The sequence below is a fragment of the Sycon ciliatum genome, chromosome 9, assembly GCF_964019385.1.
Source record: "Sycon ciliatum chromosome 9, ocSycCili1.1, whole genome shotgun sequence".
In the NCBI taxonomy this organism is placed as follows: domain Eukaryota; kingdom Metazoa; phylum Porifera; class Calcarea; order Leucosolenida; family Sycettidae; genus Sycon; species Sycon ciliatum.
In genome coordinates this window covers 25,858,322-25,877,168 of record NC_088651.1, presented here as the reverse complement: position 1 = coordinate 25,877,168, position 18,847 = coordinate 25,858,322, and the positions used below count along the sequence as shown (strand labels likewise).

At 49.9% G+C, this 18,847-nt stretch overlaps 1 protein-coding gene across 2 annotated transcripts in view; it reads left to right on the top strand.

The window, feature by feature from the left end:
• The window catches only part of LOC135824717 (uncharacterized), a 35,530-nt gene extending 21,211 nt beyond the window's left edge, over positions 1-14,319 (top strand). Inside the window, exons 11-17 of one of the 2 annotated variants that reach the window (XM_065337424.1) lie at positions 176-247; positions 2,198-2,398; positions 3,311-3,435; positions 5,066-5,250; positions 6,594-6,726; positions 9,086-9,268; positions 12,802-14,319. In XM_065337424.1, the coding sequence (XP_065193496.1) occupies positions 176-247; positions 2,198-2,398; positions 3,311-3,435; positions 5,066-5,250; positions 6,594-6,726; positions 9,086-9,268; positions 12,802-13,473 (1,571 nt within the window). In that variant the 3' untranslated portion in view covers positions 13,474-14,319. Of the gene's footprint in view, positions 1-175; positions 248-2,197; positions 2,399-2,894; positions 3,285-3,310; positions 3,436-5,065; positions 5,251-6,593; positions 6,727-9,085; positions 9,269-12,801 lie in introns of those variants that run through there. The other variant, XM_065337425.1, reaches the window with a different exon arrangement.
• Positions 14,320-18,847: the final 4,528 nt, after the last annotated feature.

Here is an 18,847-nt window from a genome sequence, read left to right as displayed (position 1 = left end):
AACGATGCTCATGTTCGTTCAGAAAGTGGTGGACATCACGTAACTGCATTGTAAATAAAATGTGGTTTGCAAACTGACAATCGCTCTATTTAGTTGCTATTCAATCTTGGCGCATGCACTGGATGAAAATTCTTTTATTAGTGATGTTGAAAAAGCATTGCTCATGTGACTGCAGATTATGACAACACAACACATGACTGGTACAAGACCATATGTCCGCCAAGTTTCTGCAGCTGCCCGAATGCTAGTAAGTTCCGTATTGTTTTCTTTTTACCATCAATGGAAATAATGGAAACAAGGTAATCGGTAGGTCATAAGTTATGCGTAGAGTCCAGCAACAAGACCAGATTTTTGAACAGTCAGACCGTTTAAAAGCTGGTCTAGTTGGTGGACTCTAATGAAGAACTTGTGCCCACCGTTTTCCTTGTTTCCATTCATTTTCCTTGGGTGCTGTTAGAAATATAGTGAATGAATTCATACCACGACAGCAGGGGAACAATTACATAGGGATTTCAACTTCGTTTTTATGTGACTATCATCAGAAATCTGGAATTCAATATAATTCTACCGATAGGAGGTTTCTTGTGTCGTCGCCGCCTTTTTGTGTGTTTGTTTTTTGTTTTTACAAAGGAACACTCTTTGCATGATGGACAATTAGAAGCAGCGTTTAAGAACACATATCCAGTAGATAGAGAGTGCGTGGGACCTGTGAAGCTCAGCCGACCTGGGAGGTCTCGGCGTCGTAGCTCAGCCGACCTGGGAGGTCTCGGCGTCGTAGCTCAGCCGACCTGGGAGATCTTGGCGTCGTAGTTCGCCAGATGCACCTTGGGGTGGATGTGCCGGGATGGGGTGTGGGACACTAAGGGACTAGGAAAGGCAACGGGAGAACACTGTGTAACCGGAAAATATCGGTGGCAATTTATTTTCGGCAACTTCGGTACAGGTAATTTGTACCTAAAATAAAAAAGTGACCTAAAATTCAACCATGCCATGCCTTGCCACACAGTGTACAAAATGCATTTTTTGGACCTGGAAAACCGGTTTACCGAAATGTTCGCGCTACCGAACCGTTGATTTGGGGAAATACGGTAAATGGTACACTACCGGAAATTCCGGGTTTTACGTCAGGCGAAATAGCACGTCATAGTACATTTGAGATCGGCGGGAAGAAGATGACGACGTCCACTAATTTAGTATCTGTGCACACGAATCTGCTGTGTGTGTGACTCTGTGTGTCAGCTATGATATCATCTTCTGTGGTTCCATGCCTAGCATGTACGTCTGAACCATCCTGCAAAGTTTGAATGACGTAGGTTGAGCGATCGCTCCGCGAAACATACTTTTTGAAATTCTCTTCATAGTATATCTTCCACCATTGAAATTTCGAATTTCTTCAAAAAAAGTGCTGAGAGGGGTGGCTTGCAACCTCGATATGGCTTGTTCCAGGCATGCTTTGGAGCCATCTTCTGTTGAAGTAGTGGCGGGGATCTGCCCTGCAACTGCTACAACAACAAAATGATTCGATCTGAGAAAGGGTGAGACCGCGAATCTCGGTTGAATATTGAGTATTTCAAGCCTTTTCACGACGAAGATGGAGTTCTTTTTGGGGATGGACATCGCGGCAAAGGACATGGTGTCCGACTTCTGGCGTCTGGTGAAGCCAGGGATCATTTGTCCAGTCAGGTCGGCAGCCTAACCGTCGGTAAGCTTGTGTTTGGATCCCGTTCTGCTCGATGTGGTAGATCACAAACAATTTTGATATCGCACAAATTGATCTCAGCATCGTGCGTACGGTATTTTTATATTCAGAAAATCCCAAAGTGTCTCTGTGTGGCCGTCCTATGCTACAAGAAACTCCAATCAGGCTCCTATGTCCTCTGCCTTCATGATTGAATGTCCACTTCGTTTGAACAACGAAAGAGGACGGCTTTGCAATGAAAAATACAACTATACTGGAGCTGAAAAAGAAGAAAAAAAATGTGCTCAGGATGAGACTCGAGTACACGCATACTCTCCCAGCAGGTGAAACGCAATTTTTTGTGAAAAATGCGTGTCGCCGACTGACCAGTAATTTCGCCTGACGCAACAGTAGAGAGAAAAGGAGAAAAGAACATGTTTTGTGCTTTGATATTTTCACTTTAGCCACCGATGCCTGATCTTCTCCGTGTTCACTCGTGTTTTGTTCTCCGATGTACAGCGTGTTCTCTGAACACCGAGGCCGATGCCATCAAGTCCCAATGTAACAAGCGCAAAGGCATCCTGTGCTCTCAGTGCTTGCCAATCGAGGGCGAAAAAGAGGTCTTGAGCGTCATGGGCTCGTTCACGGCTGCATGTGTTAAGAAAGACGACTGCTTGGACTGGAAGGCAGCACTAGCAATAGCCGTGGTGATCTTCATCTGTGAGTTCACGTAGAGTGTAGACGAATGTCACGCTCAATGTTCTTGCAAATATTAGCTTTTATCACACTTTATTCACTGGCATGCGCACTTTATAATCCATACCAAACCAGGTGTGTTAGTTCCTCCCCCTCCCCTCCCCTCCCCTCCTCTCCTTTCTCCCCTCCCCTTCCCCCCCCCCCCCACTCCTCTCTCCCTCCCTCTCCCCCCCCTCCCCCACATACTCCCCTCTCCCCCCCCTTCCCCCACACACTCTCCTCCCCCCTTTCTTGTCCGTGTCCATACTACCAGCGTGGCAGTTTCCTGATGAACGACCGGAGTAGCAAACCCTGAGTTATAACTTTGTTCAAGAAGTTCATGACATGAAATCGAGCGACGAGATTTCATGAATGACTCAATTCATGGCAGTAATCCCACGCACCCGCTGTGTACGCATCACTGTGCAGGCTTGGAGCTTCTTGTTCTGATATTGAACACTATGTACCCGTCACTGTGCAGGCTTGGAACTTCTTGTTCTGATATTGAACACTATGTACCCATCACTGTGCAGGCTTGGAGCTTCTTGTTCTGATATTGAACACTATGTACCCGTCACTGTGCAGGCTTGGAACTTCTTGTTCTGATATTGAACACTATGTACCCGTCACTGTGCAGGCTTGGAGTTTCTTGTTCTGATATTGAACCCCATGTACCCGTCACTGTGCAGGCTTGGAACTTCTTGTTCTGATATTGAACACTATGTACCCGTCACTGTGCAGGCTTGGAGCTTCTTGTTCTGATACTGAACACTATGTACCCGTCACTGTGCAGGCTTGGAGTTTCTTGTTCTGATATTGAACCCCATGTACCCGTCACTGTGCAGGCTTGGAACTTCTTGTTCTGATATTGAACACTATGTACCCGTCACTGTGCAGGCTTGGAACTTCTTGTTCTGACATTGAACATCCCGCTGGCTAATGACATCAAGGGTCTCTGCTTCTACCAGAGTGTTGTCTACCTGCTCATCAGTGAGAGTGACAAGTTTCTCGACGAGATCACGGTAAGCCATATCTAGACAGTAGTGTGCTTAAAAGACTAAAAGTACATTGTATAGACCTCTAGACTTTTTCCGGGTAATTCAGATCTGGCTTGAACTTTTTGAGAAATTTCTTGGAATATTGCTCAGAATGGACTCGGATGGAATGAGGGGGGGGGGGGGGGAGGGCTCTTACTGTTGTCAATGTAGAACTGAACTCCAATGCTAACATTTGTACTGCATGAGTCTACACATTTTGGGCGCATTTAAATTTCGGCCTTCCATGGGCTGAAACACATTTTGGCCGTATTAAACTTTAGGCATGTACTGCTGCTACTTGTACATGTGTATGCCGAGAATGGCTGAAAAAAAATACTCTAATTTCAGAAATTTTCGGTGCTCAAGTAATTTCGGTATGAGGGCAAAAGGCCAGGTTAGGTGAACAGAAAATTTAGGTACAGAGAAACAGTTCCCTATTGGATTATGTGTGTTAGTGTTTGTTCGGCGTATTGAAATTTTAGGTATGAAACAGATGCACCGAAAGTACCGAAAATGAAAGTACCCCAAAAATTTGTGAAATTACAGTATGCGCCGAATATTTGCTGATTTACAGTAACCTGGATGTAGCACACCTTCCTCTTTGCTTGGGATATAAAGCACTACTTCGGGAATCCTGGGAGTCCTTGCCAGTCATGTGACCTTGGATATACGCAGCTGTTTGAGCAGGAACTGAGCGCTGGGTATTCAGCACTGTTTGAACAGGTATTGAGCACTGTGTGAGCAGGCATTGAGCACTGTGTGAGCAGGCATTGAGCACTGTGTGAGCAGGCATTGAGCACTGTGTGAGCAGGTATTGAGCACTGTGTGAGCAGGCATTGAGCACTGTGTGAGCAGGTATTGAGCACTGTGTGAGCAGGTATTGAGCACTGTGTGAGCAGGTATTGAGCACTGTGTGAGCAGGCATTGAGCACTGTGTGAGCAGGTATTGAGCACTGTGTGAGCAGGCCTTGAGCACTGTGTGAGCAGGTATTGGGTACTGTATACCAAGGCAACCACTCTGATAAGGCGACCACCTGTCCTAGAAGACCACTGAAACCCGGAGCAAGGGATGCTATTTCCAGTCAAATGACCCCGTATAAGGAGACCACCTGGTAACCCACGATTCATGCCTGCGATGCTGCACCGCTGCTTTGCATGCCATGATTGGAAGCTGTGGCCTTAGTAAAAAATCAATAAATTAAAAACAAAAACAAAAAAAACAGAGACCCCATTTTGAAGGTCCCATCAGCGGTCGTCTTAGACAGGTTCCACTGCATCTACAACAACTTGCAGTCGTGTTGCTGGTGTGAGTGTGGGCCCGACAAGAGAGCACATGTGGTGGAGTTGAAGCGAAGTCCACAGCCACTAGCACAGGTGTCAGGTGATTAGTGCACACACACTGGCAGATAGTTACAGCAAAACCTGTACAACACGACCGATCTAGGAACAATCAAAACGTGGTCTCTGCTACCAGGTCGGGTTTCCGTATCCAGAGCCATTTGACTGGAATTAGCATCCCTTGGTCCTGGTTTCAGTTGTCTTTTAGGACGGATGGTCGCCTTATCTGAGTGCTCGCCTTTTTTACTGTACCTTGCTTTGTGCCATGTTCCTGCAGTGTACGGAGAACTGCGACCCCTTCTCCAAGATGATTCAGCCGCTCTGGGCCGTTGCAAATCTGGACTGGCCGGGCAAATGCTTCGTCAGATCTGATTCAATGGCCGATAGCATAGCGTGGCGATTCCTCACTCCGGCGTTGATCTTCTTCCTGCTCTTCCCATTGCATTTCTTTATCAGAAAATGGTGAGTTAAATAATCCGCGCCTCCTTATTAAGTATAAAATATACCAATGAGAGTCCTTTGGCTCGGTAGAGCTATCTTACACACGACACAGAGCACCACGCATTATTCGTTGTAACTTTAAAGGTTTCAAGCCCATAGGCAATCATCCGACAACTATGGGCATGAAACTCTAAGTTACAACCAATGATGCATGATGCTCTGTGTCGTGTGCAAAGTGTAAAATTATTAAAAAGTACATGCTTGCCCCAACGATGAACACAAGCTTCCTGCCGAACTTGACACTTGACTGACTCGCGACTGCCATCCGGAGAACCCGAGGAGCACGTCGATGGCAGTCGTGAGTCAGTCAAGTGTCAAGTTCGGCAGGAAGTGTTTGTTCCTCGTAGGAGCAAACAACTTCATGACTAATACCGCTGAAGTCGCAACTTCTCACATATAAAGTACATTCAAATTTAACATGGAAATTGTGGGCACAAGTTATGCGATCGAGTCCACCAACTAAACCAGATTTTGAACAATCAGACGTGCACAATCTAGCAATCCAGCAAAAAATGTCTCAGTGCTCCTTGTCAATTTTGTGCTAGATTGTGCACGTCTGACTGTTCAAAATCTGGTTTAGTTGGTGGAGTCGATCGCATAACATGTGCCCACAATTTCCATGTTAATTTTTTTCCTTGACTCACCATCGGGGTTCTTATTCCAATTGAAAAATAGAAACATTGAAAACAGTCGGGCACAAGTTACGTGGTAGAGTCCACCAACTAAACCAGATTTTCAACACTCAGATGTCAACAATCTGGCAGCCAGCTCTCGAAGAGAACTGGGCCGCTCCATCACCAATGTGCCGTTCAATCTGGGAGCACACACTGTAAGTAAAGCTGGACTTACTTTTAAAGGTCGTAGATGCACTGATGAGGCATGTGTGGTCGAAACAACAGCTTGCTGTCTACAGCATTGGGTACAGTAAATATAAAAATTTCCAAATTTGAACTCGGATGTTGAGCCAAAATAATCATGGATAAAAACAAAGGGAAAAAATCTGTAACATTATCTGGTTATGTTGGTGGGCAATAGTCATAACTCGTAACATTTTGTCCTTTCTTTTTATATACAAAATTCCGGCAGACACTTAATTTCGGCTATATTTGCCACCGACCCACGAACACGCCGATGAAATGTTTCACACTAGCTTCGGTGATGTACCCGTGCCGAAAATAAATTTCTGGCGAAATTTCGGAAATCGTGGAATGCCGAATTTTCGGAGACCGGGAATTTTGTGTATTTGCAGTACACGCTCCAGCACACTGTTGTTGGTGAAATGCTGGCTTGTTTGCTTTCTTCAGCTGGATGAATCGAGGGAATTCTTTTCAGATTTTTGACGGCACGCTCCTGCTGCTGTACCTGCCCGCAAGTCACATAATGGGAACCTGCATGCGCCTTCTGTCATCCGTACAGATATCACCTCATCATACAAAGGTGAGTGTTAGTGATGTGGTGTGGGCTGCGACGGGGATGGGCCGCGGGTGCTAGCGGTGTGTGTGGGGGGGGGGGGGGGGTGCGTCTGTGTATGTGTGTGTGTGTGTGTGTGTGTGTGTGTGTGTGTGTGTGTGTGTGTGTGTGTGTGTGTGTGTGTGTGTGTGTGTGTGTGTGTGTGTGCGTTTGTGTATGTGTGTGTGTGTGTGTGGGTGGGTGGGTGGGTGGGTGGGGGGGGGGGGGGGGGGGGGGCGGGCGGGCGGGCGGGCGGGCGTGCGTGCGTGTGTGTGTATTCAACCAATCCATGGTGTATGGCATTATCTCAATGGTTAGGTTTCAACACCGGTCATCAGTATGCATTGCCAACATCATGCATACACCCCACTTGCATACACCCCGCTTGCATACACCCCGCTTGCATACACCCCGCTTGCATACACCCCGCTTGCATACACCCCACTTGCATACATCCAGTACAGGAAACACAGGAAACACAGTTCGTGAGAGACCATGCAGGCAGGTAACTGTGGCATTGGTCTGCAAGTACTGTCGTGGATATGGAAGTCTGGTCGAATGGTGTGAGGCCGGCGCTCTCATTGCGTGCAGAACGTTGCATGCACAGTACGCGTATTGATCGTTTGCATACTCATGGCTGCATGGCCAGCGCCCTTGGGCCGCTTGACCTCTGACCGGATTTCCATGTCCACGACAGGACATGTACATAGTTTACCATGTGCCCCCTCTCTCGTCTCTTATTGTGTCATGTGCCCCCTCTCTCGTCTCTTATTGTGTCATGTGACCCCTCTCTCGTCTCTTATTGTGTCATGTGACCCCTCTCTCGTCTCTTATTGTGTCATGTGACCCCTCTCTCGTCTCTTATTGTGTCATGTGCCCCCTCTCCCGTCTCTTATTGTGTCATGTGACCCCTCTCCCGTCTCTTATTGTGTCATGTGACCCCTCTCTCATCTCTTATTGTGTCATGTGCCCCCTCTCTCGTCTCTTATTGTGTCATGTGACCCCTCTCTCGTCTCGTATTGTGTCATGTGACCCCTCTCTCGTCTCGTATTGTGTCATGTGACCCTCTCTCGTCTCTTATTGTGTCATGTGCCCCCTCTCTCGTCTCTTATTGTGTCATGTGCCCCCTCTCTCGTCTCTTATTGTGTCATGTGACCCCTCTCTCGTCTCTTATTGTGTCATGTGCCCCCTCTCCCGTCTTTTATTGTGTCATGCGACCCCTCTCCCGTCTCTTATTGTGTCAGGTGACCCCTCTCTCATCTCTTATTGTGTCATGTGCCCACTCTCTCGTCTCTTATTGTGTCATGTGACCCCTCTCTCGTCTCGTATTGTGTCATGTGACCCCTCTCTCGTCTCTTATTGTGTCATGTGCCCCCTCTCTCGTCTCTTATTGTGTCATGTGACCCCTCTCTCGTCTCTTATTGTGTCATGTGACCCCTCTCTCGTCTTTTATTGTGTCATGTGCCCCCTCTCCCGTCTCTTATTGTGTCATGTGACCCCTCTCTCATCTCTTATTGTGTCATGTGCCCCCTCTCCCGTCTCTTATTGTTCTGTGAATCTACCCGAGTGTTCTGGGTGTTTTCCCTCAGCCACGTACCGTAAGTTTATGAATTTTCGGCCCATTCAAATTTCGACCTCCCGGGGCTAAAACACATTTCGACCACATTAAATATTCAGCCTGCACTGATGCTTACTGTTTACACCGGCACGCTGAGCCTTGCAAAGCTAAATTTCGGCCGCGGCTAATTTTGGGCCAATTCGGACCAGGCCGAAAACAGCCGAAAACGAACATGCGCCGACTATTGGTTCACTTAGAGTACTGTTGTTGGCACCATGTTGCCGGCGTCCGCATTGCTTCTGCTTTCGACACCTGCACAGTGTGACTCGCGGTTTTCGAACAAACCGGGTACACGTGCACCTGGCACAACCCTTGCAACCGGGTCAGAGCCGGTTTCGTTCAAGTGCGGCTTCTGCATGTACGTCAGGGAGTTTTAAGTCTTTTAGGACTCTCTGACACATGATATTGTATTCTCAACCGGGTCACAAGTGACCCGATGTTCTTTTCGAAACTGGTCCTAGTACCCCCCCCCCCCCTCCACTACTAGGTGTCTCCCCCGGTTGGCCCGGCTCTGGAGCAGACATTGTTGGAGAAGCTATGTTTTCTGCTATACTGAGCCATCTCGTTTATTCTCTCATATTATCATCTTCCAAAAGTAAACAATGATGAGTTTGGGAGAGAAACGTTTCTGTCAAAATAAATTGCTGCCCGGGGGTTGTGGATTGATTGTGTTTCTGTTAATAGTTGACAAACTGACACACATATTCGTGTCTCTTTGTCCGTTCACAGAAATTTTTCTACGACGCGTCGCAGGACTTCTTCGAGGATGGTCATAAAGCCGCTGCAATCGTAGCGTCAGTCATGATCTGTCTCCTGGCAGTTTTCGTTATCATGGTTGCATATCTGTCTCAAGAAGGCAAGACGCCGCGCTCCATGGAGAAAACAATGGACGGTTTGAAGCTGGCACTCAAGGTAGGGGTGTGGTGTTGTCCTGTTAACTGCCTCTACCTGAATGGTACGAGTCTCTTTTTTCTTTCTTTCTTTCTCTCTACAAATTCACATATCTCCAGACACTGGGGTGAATAATGGAGTGTGGTGGTGGAGCCCATTAAGCTCAACCGACCGGAGGTCTCGGCTTCATAGCTCCCTGGACGCCGCCCTCGTTAGTGCGACATTAGTTACAAGATAAGCCTCACCATTAGACAGCAAACCAAAATCCCCTGACGCCTGAAATGTGATACTGTTAAACGGTTAGTTTTAGTGACTTCATCGAGAGGAGTGTTTTCGTAAAGTTTTGCCGCGCCAATCAAAATTCTGCATGTACAGTACAATACTATCAAGAGTAGGTAAACAAGAGTGTGCAACTCCGGATCTCTTCTGCACAATCTGCAGATACCCCGCCCGCGGCGGAATTTTTTGTTGACGTCACCTTTTTTTCAGAAGAACGCGCATTTTGCCACAGAGCAGCGTGAGAGCGCGTGCTGGGCACCGGCCTTGTAATGTAAAGCCCGGCCAAGTGCACGAGGCAAAACTTTCCAAAGCGCGTGCGTCGTCGGAAAGATTACGTCAACAAAAAATTCCGCCGCGGGCCAACCCACCCCGGCGTTGCACACTCTTTTTTATCTCCTCTTGCAACTAGTCATCCTTCTTTTTAAACTCTGAAACTCGGATCACTACAATATTTCATCGCGAATTGGTCCAAATTCAAAAAATGCTAAAAATTGTACCCGCTGAAACTAGCGGTCTACGATTATGCCAATCCGGATAGAAGATAATACTCGTTATAAAATAACTTTGAAACCCCGGAATTGCAGTAACGAGGGCAGAGCAGAGCAGAGCTGGGGTAGAGGTCCAGAAGCCCAGAGTGTGCAGCAGCTCTGGTGGGTTTCTGGAACGGCGAACTTCCGGGATTGCATCATTTTAGTGATTTAGTTTGTGAAAGCAGGATTCAAGCAGGTCTCTTCGTGCACAACTGCAGCTCAGTTGTACGCAATACGCCACTTCCCACCGCTAATCTGCACCAACTATATTATTACGCTGTAATCGCGGAATTTCGCGGTGACAGACACCCATGCAGAGCAGTCTCCAGCTGCACACCCTGTGCTCCCTGTACTCTTGATGGTAGGGTTCAAATGGTACTTCAAAATACAATATATTGCTTCAGATAGCGAATGAATTTTTGTCCTTGGCAGCACTGCCTTAGGGTTGGTTCACATGTCGCCGGCGGCGGGCCTCTTGCAACTACTGCCGACGCACTGCGATTATGTGAACCAGTGCAGTCGTAACAAAGTCATACGGAAAATAATCGCAAGGGACCCCCGGCAAAGTTGGGCAGTGCCCAACTCTTGCGATCTGCACCTGCACCGATCCCGCCCAATTTTGATCAAACGTGGTTTGTGAACCGTTTGCGCCGGTGATCGCCGGTGTCGGAACGCAGACTTTGTCAAAATTTCAAACCAAAACTCATCCTATATCATCCTAAGTTGAAGCTAAAGTCAAGTAAAGATGAAGCCAGTTTGCCATTCTTGTAGTCTCTTCAAGGTGGCAGATTAAGTCTGCATACCAACTCGTCCTTGTCGGAGGATCTGCTTGACTTTTGTGCAACTTATGAGACGAATACAATTGAAACAAATAAAAAAACACGAAGGATATACTGGCAAGTTCGTGTTACTTTATCAACGCTTGCATGCATAATTTCGACACCATTGCTTACTAGACTGCAATGAAAGGTGGAGAAGTAGTTTCATGATCTCCAGTAAAAGGTAGCACCGAGCAGCTATCACCGAAAGACCTTGAACTACTGAAGAAACAAGGAATTCAAGCCTCAATTGGCAAACCTGTCGTATCATTTCGGCAAATTCTGTACTATTATAAAGTAGATTTGGTATTCGAGTCGTATGAGGGACGGATTGGGAGCTGGCTCACCGCCGGTGCTTCCCGGCGCCGATTTTGGCTTATGTGAACCAACCCTTATAATTATAGACATGTGTAGTTTCTGCTGTGCAACGATGACCCAATCTGCTCAATATAATAACGATGACCCAATCTGCTCAATATCATAACGATGACCCAATCTGCTCAATATCATAACGATGACCCAATCTGCTCAATATCATAACGATGACCCAATCTGCTCAATATAATAACGATGACCCAATCTGCTCAATATCGTAACGATGACCCAATCTGCTCAATATCATAACGATGACCCAATCTGCTCAATATCATCAAAGGTAGAAAGCGCCAGTGTCCACCAATTGCCAGTGTGCAATTGGAAACCCTATGTACAAACCTGCGCACACACACACACACGTACGCACACACACGCGCACGCGCGCACACACACACACACACACATACGCACTCACACACACACACACACACACACACACACACACACACACATACGCACGCACACACACACACACACACACACACACACACACACACACACACACACACACACACACCTTGACCTTGACCTTTGACGCCCATCTCCGGAGGCGATGATAGCAATGCTACGGCAGAAGCCATAGCAACTTGTGCTGGGATTGCACCATTCAACAGCTTGCAAGGCTGCAAGGCTTGCAACGCGCACACACACACACACACACACACACACACACACACACACACACACCATTGGACCATTGGACGCCCATCGCCGGAGGTGATGATAGCGATGCTACAGCAGAAGCCATAGCAACTTGTGCTGGGATTGCACCATTCAACAGCTTGCAAGGCTGAAGAATTGGCCGCCACTATTCAGCCTGGTCTAGACCACACAGCTATGAAGTGGCTTTTTCTGGCCAGTGAATCCCTACTTTTGGTCTTTTTTTACACACACACACACGTGCACGCATACACACACACACACACACACACACACACACACACACGCACACACACACACACACACACACAAACACACACGCGTGCACGCATACACACACACACACACATGCACGCACACACGCACACACACACCTTGACCTCGACCTTGATCTTGCCCATTGCGTACGCAATGATAGCGAATGTCGGAAAGTTCAAGTGAGAACACGAGCGCAGAACTTGGCATGTCGTGTCAGGTCTCCTGGTCGACGAAACGGGCGTCCATAGACACATAGAAGAGGATCAGGAGCGGGCCGTGGCGGTGGAGTGCTACTCGCAACTCGTCTCCAGCCGGGACGACCTTGGCAACTCTCAAGCCAGGTGGTCACGCCGAGGTCCGCCAGGTCAGTCGACACCACATCTCGCCACCTCTTCTTCGGGCCGTGACGAGGACGGGGGGCAGGCAGCTCGCCGAACAGCAATTGCTTCGGTGCGCGCGAGTCGTCCATTCTGCCGACGTACAAACGCACACACACACACACACACACACCCTCCGCCCCTCCACGCACACACAGACTAATACAACCCCATCATGTCACTGAACTACTTTGCCAACCAGTATTCAAATCCATTTTCTTCTCACTTTCCTCACCCGTTCACCTTATCTTCTCCAGGTTGGAGTGAAACGTGACAACTTTGCACGACAGTGGTGGACAGTGGATTTGATACGGCGTTTCATCATCATCATCATCTACATGAACAACTTCAGCGAGTGGGTCAAACACTGCCTCATCGGCGTCGTGCTGCTCGCCTGCCTGCTCTTCCATATATGGGTGCAGCCGTATACGGCCGCGGACGGCGAGGACGCGGACACGACGGCGTTCGTCAGCATGCCGCCGCCGCTCCGCCGCAGACACTGGTGTAACTACCTGGAGGCGGCCGTGCTTACCAACATGCTGCTGATCACGTTCACCACCTGCGTCACCACCACCGAGGACAGCGTGTTGGACAGTCCTGAACGCAAGTACGTGCTCCGCGTCCTGATGACCTGGCCCACGCTGCTCTTCTACTGTCTTCTTCTCTGGAAGATCGTAGTACTCTTATACTACAAGCTTCGTCCGCGGCAGCAGATGGCCAGGCAAGGCGATAACCATGACGATGTGGTAGACGACACCAGCGACCTCATCCGCATGTTGGGGTCGGACGGCGACCGACTGGACGGCGTCAGCGAGCGGCGACGCCGTCAGATCCAGAACCACGAGGCCGTTCTGGAGCACGGTCACATGACCCCACCACCGCCTGACGAGCACAGCCGGCTGCTGGAGTCGTCAGTCGGTGCTGCCTAGAGTTTCCGAACTCGCCGTTCAATGCTGCCTGGATGCTTGGTCAGCCGGTGCAATCTGCCGCGTCCCATCCCAGGCTAGTGTTTCTAGCTGTGAACAGTGAACGGAGAGTGTTTGCTCGTGTCTTTGTACACCTAAATAAGTGCAGTAAAGCACCATCTTGATTCACTTGACCAAACCACACTCATGCTACACACATTATAATGACATGTGCAGTCAACATTGCGTATAACGACACTCGGCCGGGCATCAGCAAAGTGTCCTTATTCGCAAAGTGTTGTTATACCTAAAGCCTCATTGTATGTTTACAGATAGAATGGACTTTGCTCTGGGCATGGAAATTCTGTCGTTATTCGCGAATAGTCATTATACCGGCAGTAGTTATTAGCGAAGTTGACATGTATGAGGATTTTCACTTGAGGTTTCAATAGACTAGCACCTACTACCCGCAGGTATGCTCCCCGCTGCGATCCTTCCCCTTCCCCACCCCCTTCCTTCCCCTTCCCCACCCCCTTCCTTCCCCTTCCCCACCCCCTTCCTACCCCTTCCCCCCCCTTCCCCACCCCCTTCCCCACCCCCTTCCTACCCCTTCCCCCCACCCCCTTCCACACACCCTTCCCTCCCCCTTCCTACCCCTCCCCCCCCCCCCTCCACACCCCACCCGCTCTCGATAAGGTACCGATGCAAGCTGCAATGGATGTTTGACCTCCTTGTATTCCCTGCTCTTCTGAACGCCTGCTTCATTGTAATGTTAAACCTCTCGTAAGAGGCCCGGTTCTCTGTATACCATGGCGTGAGCTCAACAGCATTTGGAAATGTATTAGCTGACAGGGGTGTCGGAAGGCATTCTAGTGCGGTACGGTCAGCCATCTGAAGTGCAAGTTAGTACTCATGGGGGAGGTTTGGCTGAGACAAAAATTTTGAAAATTTAGAGCCGAGATAAATGCATTTTATTGATTCACGGGGTATCTAGGGCAACGAGTGGTACGGTCAATACCGTAGTAACCGTACCGTGTCCGATGCCCCTGGCTTATTCTATTGGCTCCAGGCCATCAGGTACCACAAACCACATAAGTGTAGGGACAGTGCAAGGGTGTGTGTTGTGAACATGACCATTTTAGTGCACATGCCACAGCGGAGCATGACCCGCTGCATTGAGCACATTTTGGGAACGTACATGTCGTAATGTAGAAAATTGTCGCTATCGTTATCACTGCCGTCGCTGCTGCTGCTGCTGCTCCTTCTGTTGCTTTTGTATGATTTTAATATAATATGCACGGTGCTATGTTATCTGAGCAAGGTCCGAAGAATGATGATTGTCTGCATGGGATTGTGTGTAAACTGGCCATCACTGTCGCTGCCTGTGCACCGCTAACATGCTAACTAACTTATTGAGGTCAGTCTGGCTGATTCCAGAACGAGCACTGATGTCAGTCTGGCTGATTCCGGGACGAGCACTGATGTCAGTATGGCTGATTCCGGGACGAGCACTGATGTCAGCTTGGCTGATTCCGGAACGAGTGACTGATGTCAGTCTGGCTGATTCCGGAAAGAGCACTGATGTTGCCACTGTACTCATACATACCAACCAGCCCGACTTCACCAAGACCGCCGCCCCGATATCGAGGGTGGTGAAAGGGCAGACAGGCACCCAAAAGTGCATAAAATATTGTAGCACGCATCACAGTTACATTTGTATAGTACTTCGAAGCTCATTTTAATACCGACCGTATGTCATTATCCCTATCTTCTCTACGGTATGTCATTATTCCTATCTTCTCTACCGTATGTCATTATTCCTATCTTCTCTACCGTATGTCATTATCATGTTACCCTTATCCCTATCTTCTCTACCGTATGTCATTATCCCTATCTTCTCTACCGTATGTCATTATCCCTATCTTCTCTACCGTATGTCATTATCCCTATCTTCTCTATCGTATGTCATTATCCCTATCTTCTCTACCGTATGTCATTATCCCTATCTTCTCTAAGTAGACCGTATGTCATTATCCCTATGTCATTATCCCTATCTTCTCTGGTTTGCAAAGGTTGGCAGGTACAGTCAAACCTGTCAAGGCGACCACTCGGATAAGGCGACCACCTGTCCTAGAAGACCACTGAAACCGGGTCCGGACCAAGGGATGCTGTTTCCAGTCAAATGACCCTGTATAAGGAGACCACCTGGTAACTAACAGAGACCACGTTTTGACCGGGTCCCATAAGCGGTCGTCTTAGACAGGTTCCACTTTATATGACTGTTTACTATCATGTAGTCTAGTTGCATGGCTATCACGTGATTGTTTTGTCTTGCCTCTTGGTAGGGTAGACACGAATAGGGAAGACATGGCATTACCTGAGCGGCTGGTCTCAGTGCTGAGGACAATCTCCAGACCAGCATGCATGGTCAAACTGGATGGAGTTATGTGACCAATACACGTAGTAGTCATGGTTACATGCAGAGCACACCTTTAACATACTCGGATGGAGAGCCAAGGAGGATTTATAAAAAGTAAAAATGTTGGTTTGCGTTGCGCAAACCGTAGTTAACCTATATGTCACAGAGCCGCATCTCCCGCATGGAGATGCCGTCCGCAGACACGCCAAAGCCGGCTAAGTCTCATACGAGCTCCGCTAAAGTCGTACGCACTGCCAGGCTCCCACGCGGGGCCCCACGCAAGCATTCGCAACCGCGATGCGCGTATGGCATGCCGTAAGCCACCTATCCGCCTTGGGTGCAAGCTCACCCAAGGCCACCCTCGCAAGGCAGGAACAAGTAAAGACATTCACCAGTTGTTTGTTGTGCCTGCCCGCCGCAGAAATTGTTTGAAATTGTCTCTTCTAAGCTTCCGCTCTCAGAGATAGTCTAGCACCCTCCATGGCTTTCTCGCAGGCACAAAGGGAGTCTATCCAGCAGATAGTGGCAGCCAGCGTGGCAGCAGCCCTCAGCGGCAACGCACCGGAGAACGCCACGGAGCAAGAAGACGGTATGTGTGCTGATGAATTCATGCACTGTACGCACATGGGTTACCCCTCCTGTATTTTGCACGTCTCGTTGGAGACAGTCGATCGGATAAGACGAATCGAGTACATAGATCTGGCAATACTGCTCCCGCCCAAACCTATTTCTGCCGGGGAGCCAGCCCCTAAGAGGTTCCGTATAGACGAGGAAGGGGCACTTTCTGTGACAAGCGCACCGAAAGGAAGAATTGTGAACCTTGCCACATGGACCGAGGCATGGTCTATTTTTAGCCTGATCGCCATCCGCGATCACCCTCGCTGCGCCGCTGCACTGATGCAGCATCAAATACGTATGGTACAGGCAGCCGGGAAGTACCGCTTCTCGGCAGTCGTGGACCATGACACGCGGGCACGCCAGGCCCTGTCAAAGGACCCAAGCCGATCCCTGGCAGAGGTCGACACGGAGCTTTTCGCGACGTGTTTCACGGGACAGGCCCTCCCCAATTGCAACATTTGCAAGAAGGTGGGGCACTTGGCCGGAGCGTGCACCTCGGCCTTTCGTGGCAAGCAGGCGAATGAGAGTGCAAGCACTAAATCAACCGAAATCTGCCGCCGCTACAATCACGGCGCCTGCAGCAGCCCATGTCGCTTTTGACACGCCTGCCTCTTCTGCTAAGGCTCGCACGCTGTGTCAGCCTGTCCAGCCAAGAAATAAGAGTGAACAGCAATCAGCCCCGGCACCACTTTCTTGCATTCACCCGCCCCCTAACACCCCTATGAACAATGCTGCATTACACCCCAGCACCCCTATCAATATTGATGCATTACACACTGAATTGCTGGCGCACCCTAATCCTGCATTCGTTCTTTCCCTTATTAGCAATTTACGTGCCGGCTGTCGTATCGGGTTCACTGGACCCCGTGACGTGTCCGTACGCAGCCCGAACTTGTCTTCAGCGGCAGCACACCCCGAGGTCGTCAACCAGTACCTGGCCACGGAATGCAGTCGCGGCCACACCGCTGGCCCCTTCAACGCGCCGCCACTCGTCCATCTGCGCACCCCTGCGTAGGTGTGGTCGCCAAGAAGTCGGGCGGCCACCGGCTCATCATGCACCTGTCCGCCCTCGAGGGGAACAGCGTCAATTCGTTCATTGACAAGCAGGCCTACCGTTTCTCTCTAATCACGATTGACACGATAGCAGACCATGTGCGCAAGACTGGACCTCTTGCACTGCGATAATTCAGCAGGGTGCACCGCCTGGGAGTCCGGCATTATGCCGACACGCCGGGGTCATGGTCCTGATACGCAGCACCATGCAACTTGCCGCTCGCCACAACTTCTGCCGGCTCGTCCGTCACATCGCCGGCGTCGGGCTTATCCAGCCCCTTAGAACCCCCTTTTTTTCTTTTTTGGGAGGAATGGTGGCCGACACCCCGCAGGCCCCGGACCGGCGACCGCTGTACTCGGGGGCGCTCCATATGTACGCGACATGCGTGGCCCGTATGGCGCAAACAAATAAGGGCCAGGCACCGCATTGCCGTGCTACCGAGGCAAATTGTAGAGGGCGTTAAGCCTACCTAGCAGGTTGTATGTTTGCACGTATACTAGGGGCACGGCTCTGCGAGCCTGACCTGCTCGCTGTCTTGTGCTCTGCGTGTATATCCAGGATCGCAAGCCGCATGCATAACATCCCGCCGGATGTCCACCTCCCGCCGGAGGATCGCCTGCAGACACCACCGCCGCAAGCAACGGCTCCGCGAGCCAACGCTTCGCCGCCCGCTGTCTATTGTTCTGTGTGTCTATCCAGGGTCGCTAGCCCCGCTCGCATAACATCCCGCCAGATGTCCACCTCCCGCCAGATGTCCACCTCCCGCCGGAGAATCGCTTACAGACACTACCGCTGCAAGCTACGGCTCCGCCCAGCCAAGGCTTCGCCGCCCGCTGTCTGTTGTTCTGTGTGTCTATCCAGGGTCGCTAGCCCCGCTCGCATAACATCCCGCCGGAGGTCCACCTCCCGCTGGAGAATCGCTTGCAGACACTACCGCTGCAAGCTACGGCTCCGCCGAGCCAATGCTTCGCCGCCCGCTGTCTATTGTTCTGTGTGTCTGTCCAGGGTCGCCAGCCCCGCTCGCATAACATCCCGCCGGATGTCCACCTCCTGCCGGAGGATCGCTTACAGACACTACCGCTGCAAGCTACGGCTCCGCCCAGCCAAGGCTTCGCCGCCCGCTGTCTATTGTTCTGTGTGTCTATCCAGGGTCGCTAGCCCCGCTCGCATAACATCCCGCCAGATGTCCACCTCCCGCTGGAGATTCGCTTACAGACACTACCGCTGCAAGCTTCGGCTCCGCCGAGCCAAGGCTTCGCCGCCCGCTGTCTATTGTTCTGTGTGTCTGTCCAGGGTCGCCAGCCCTG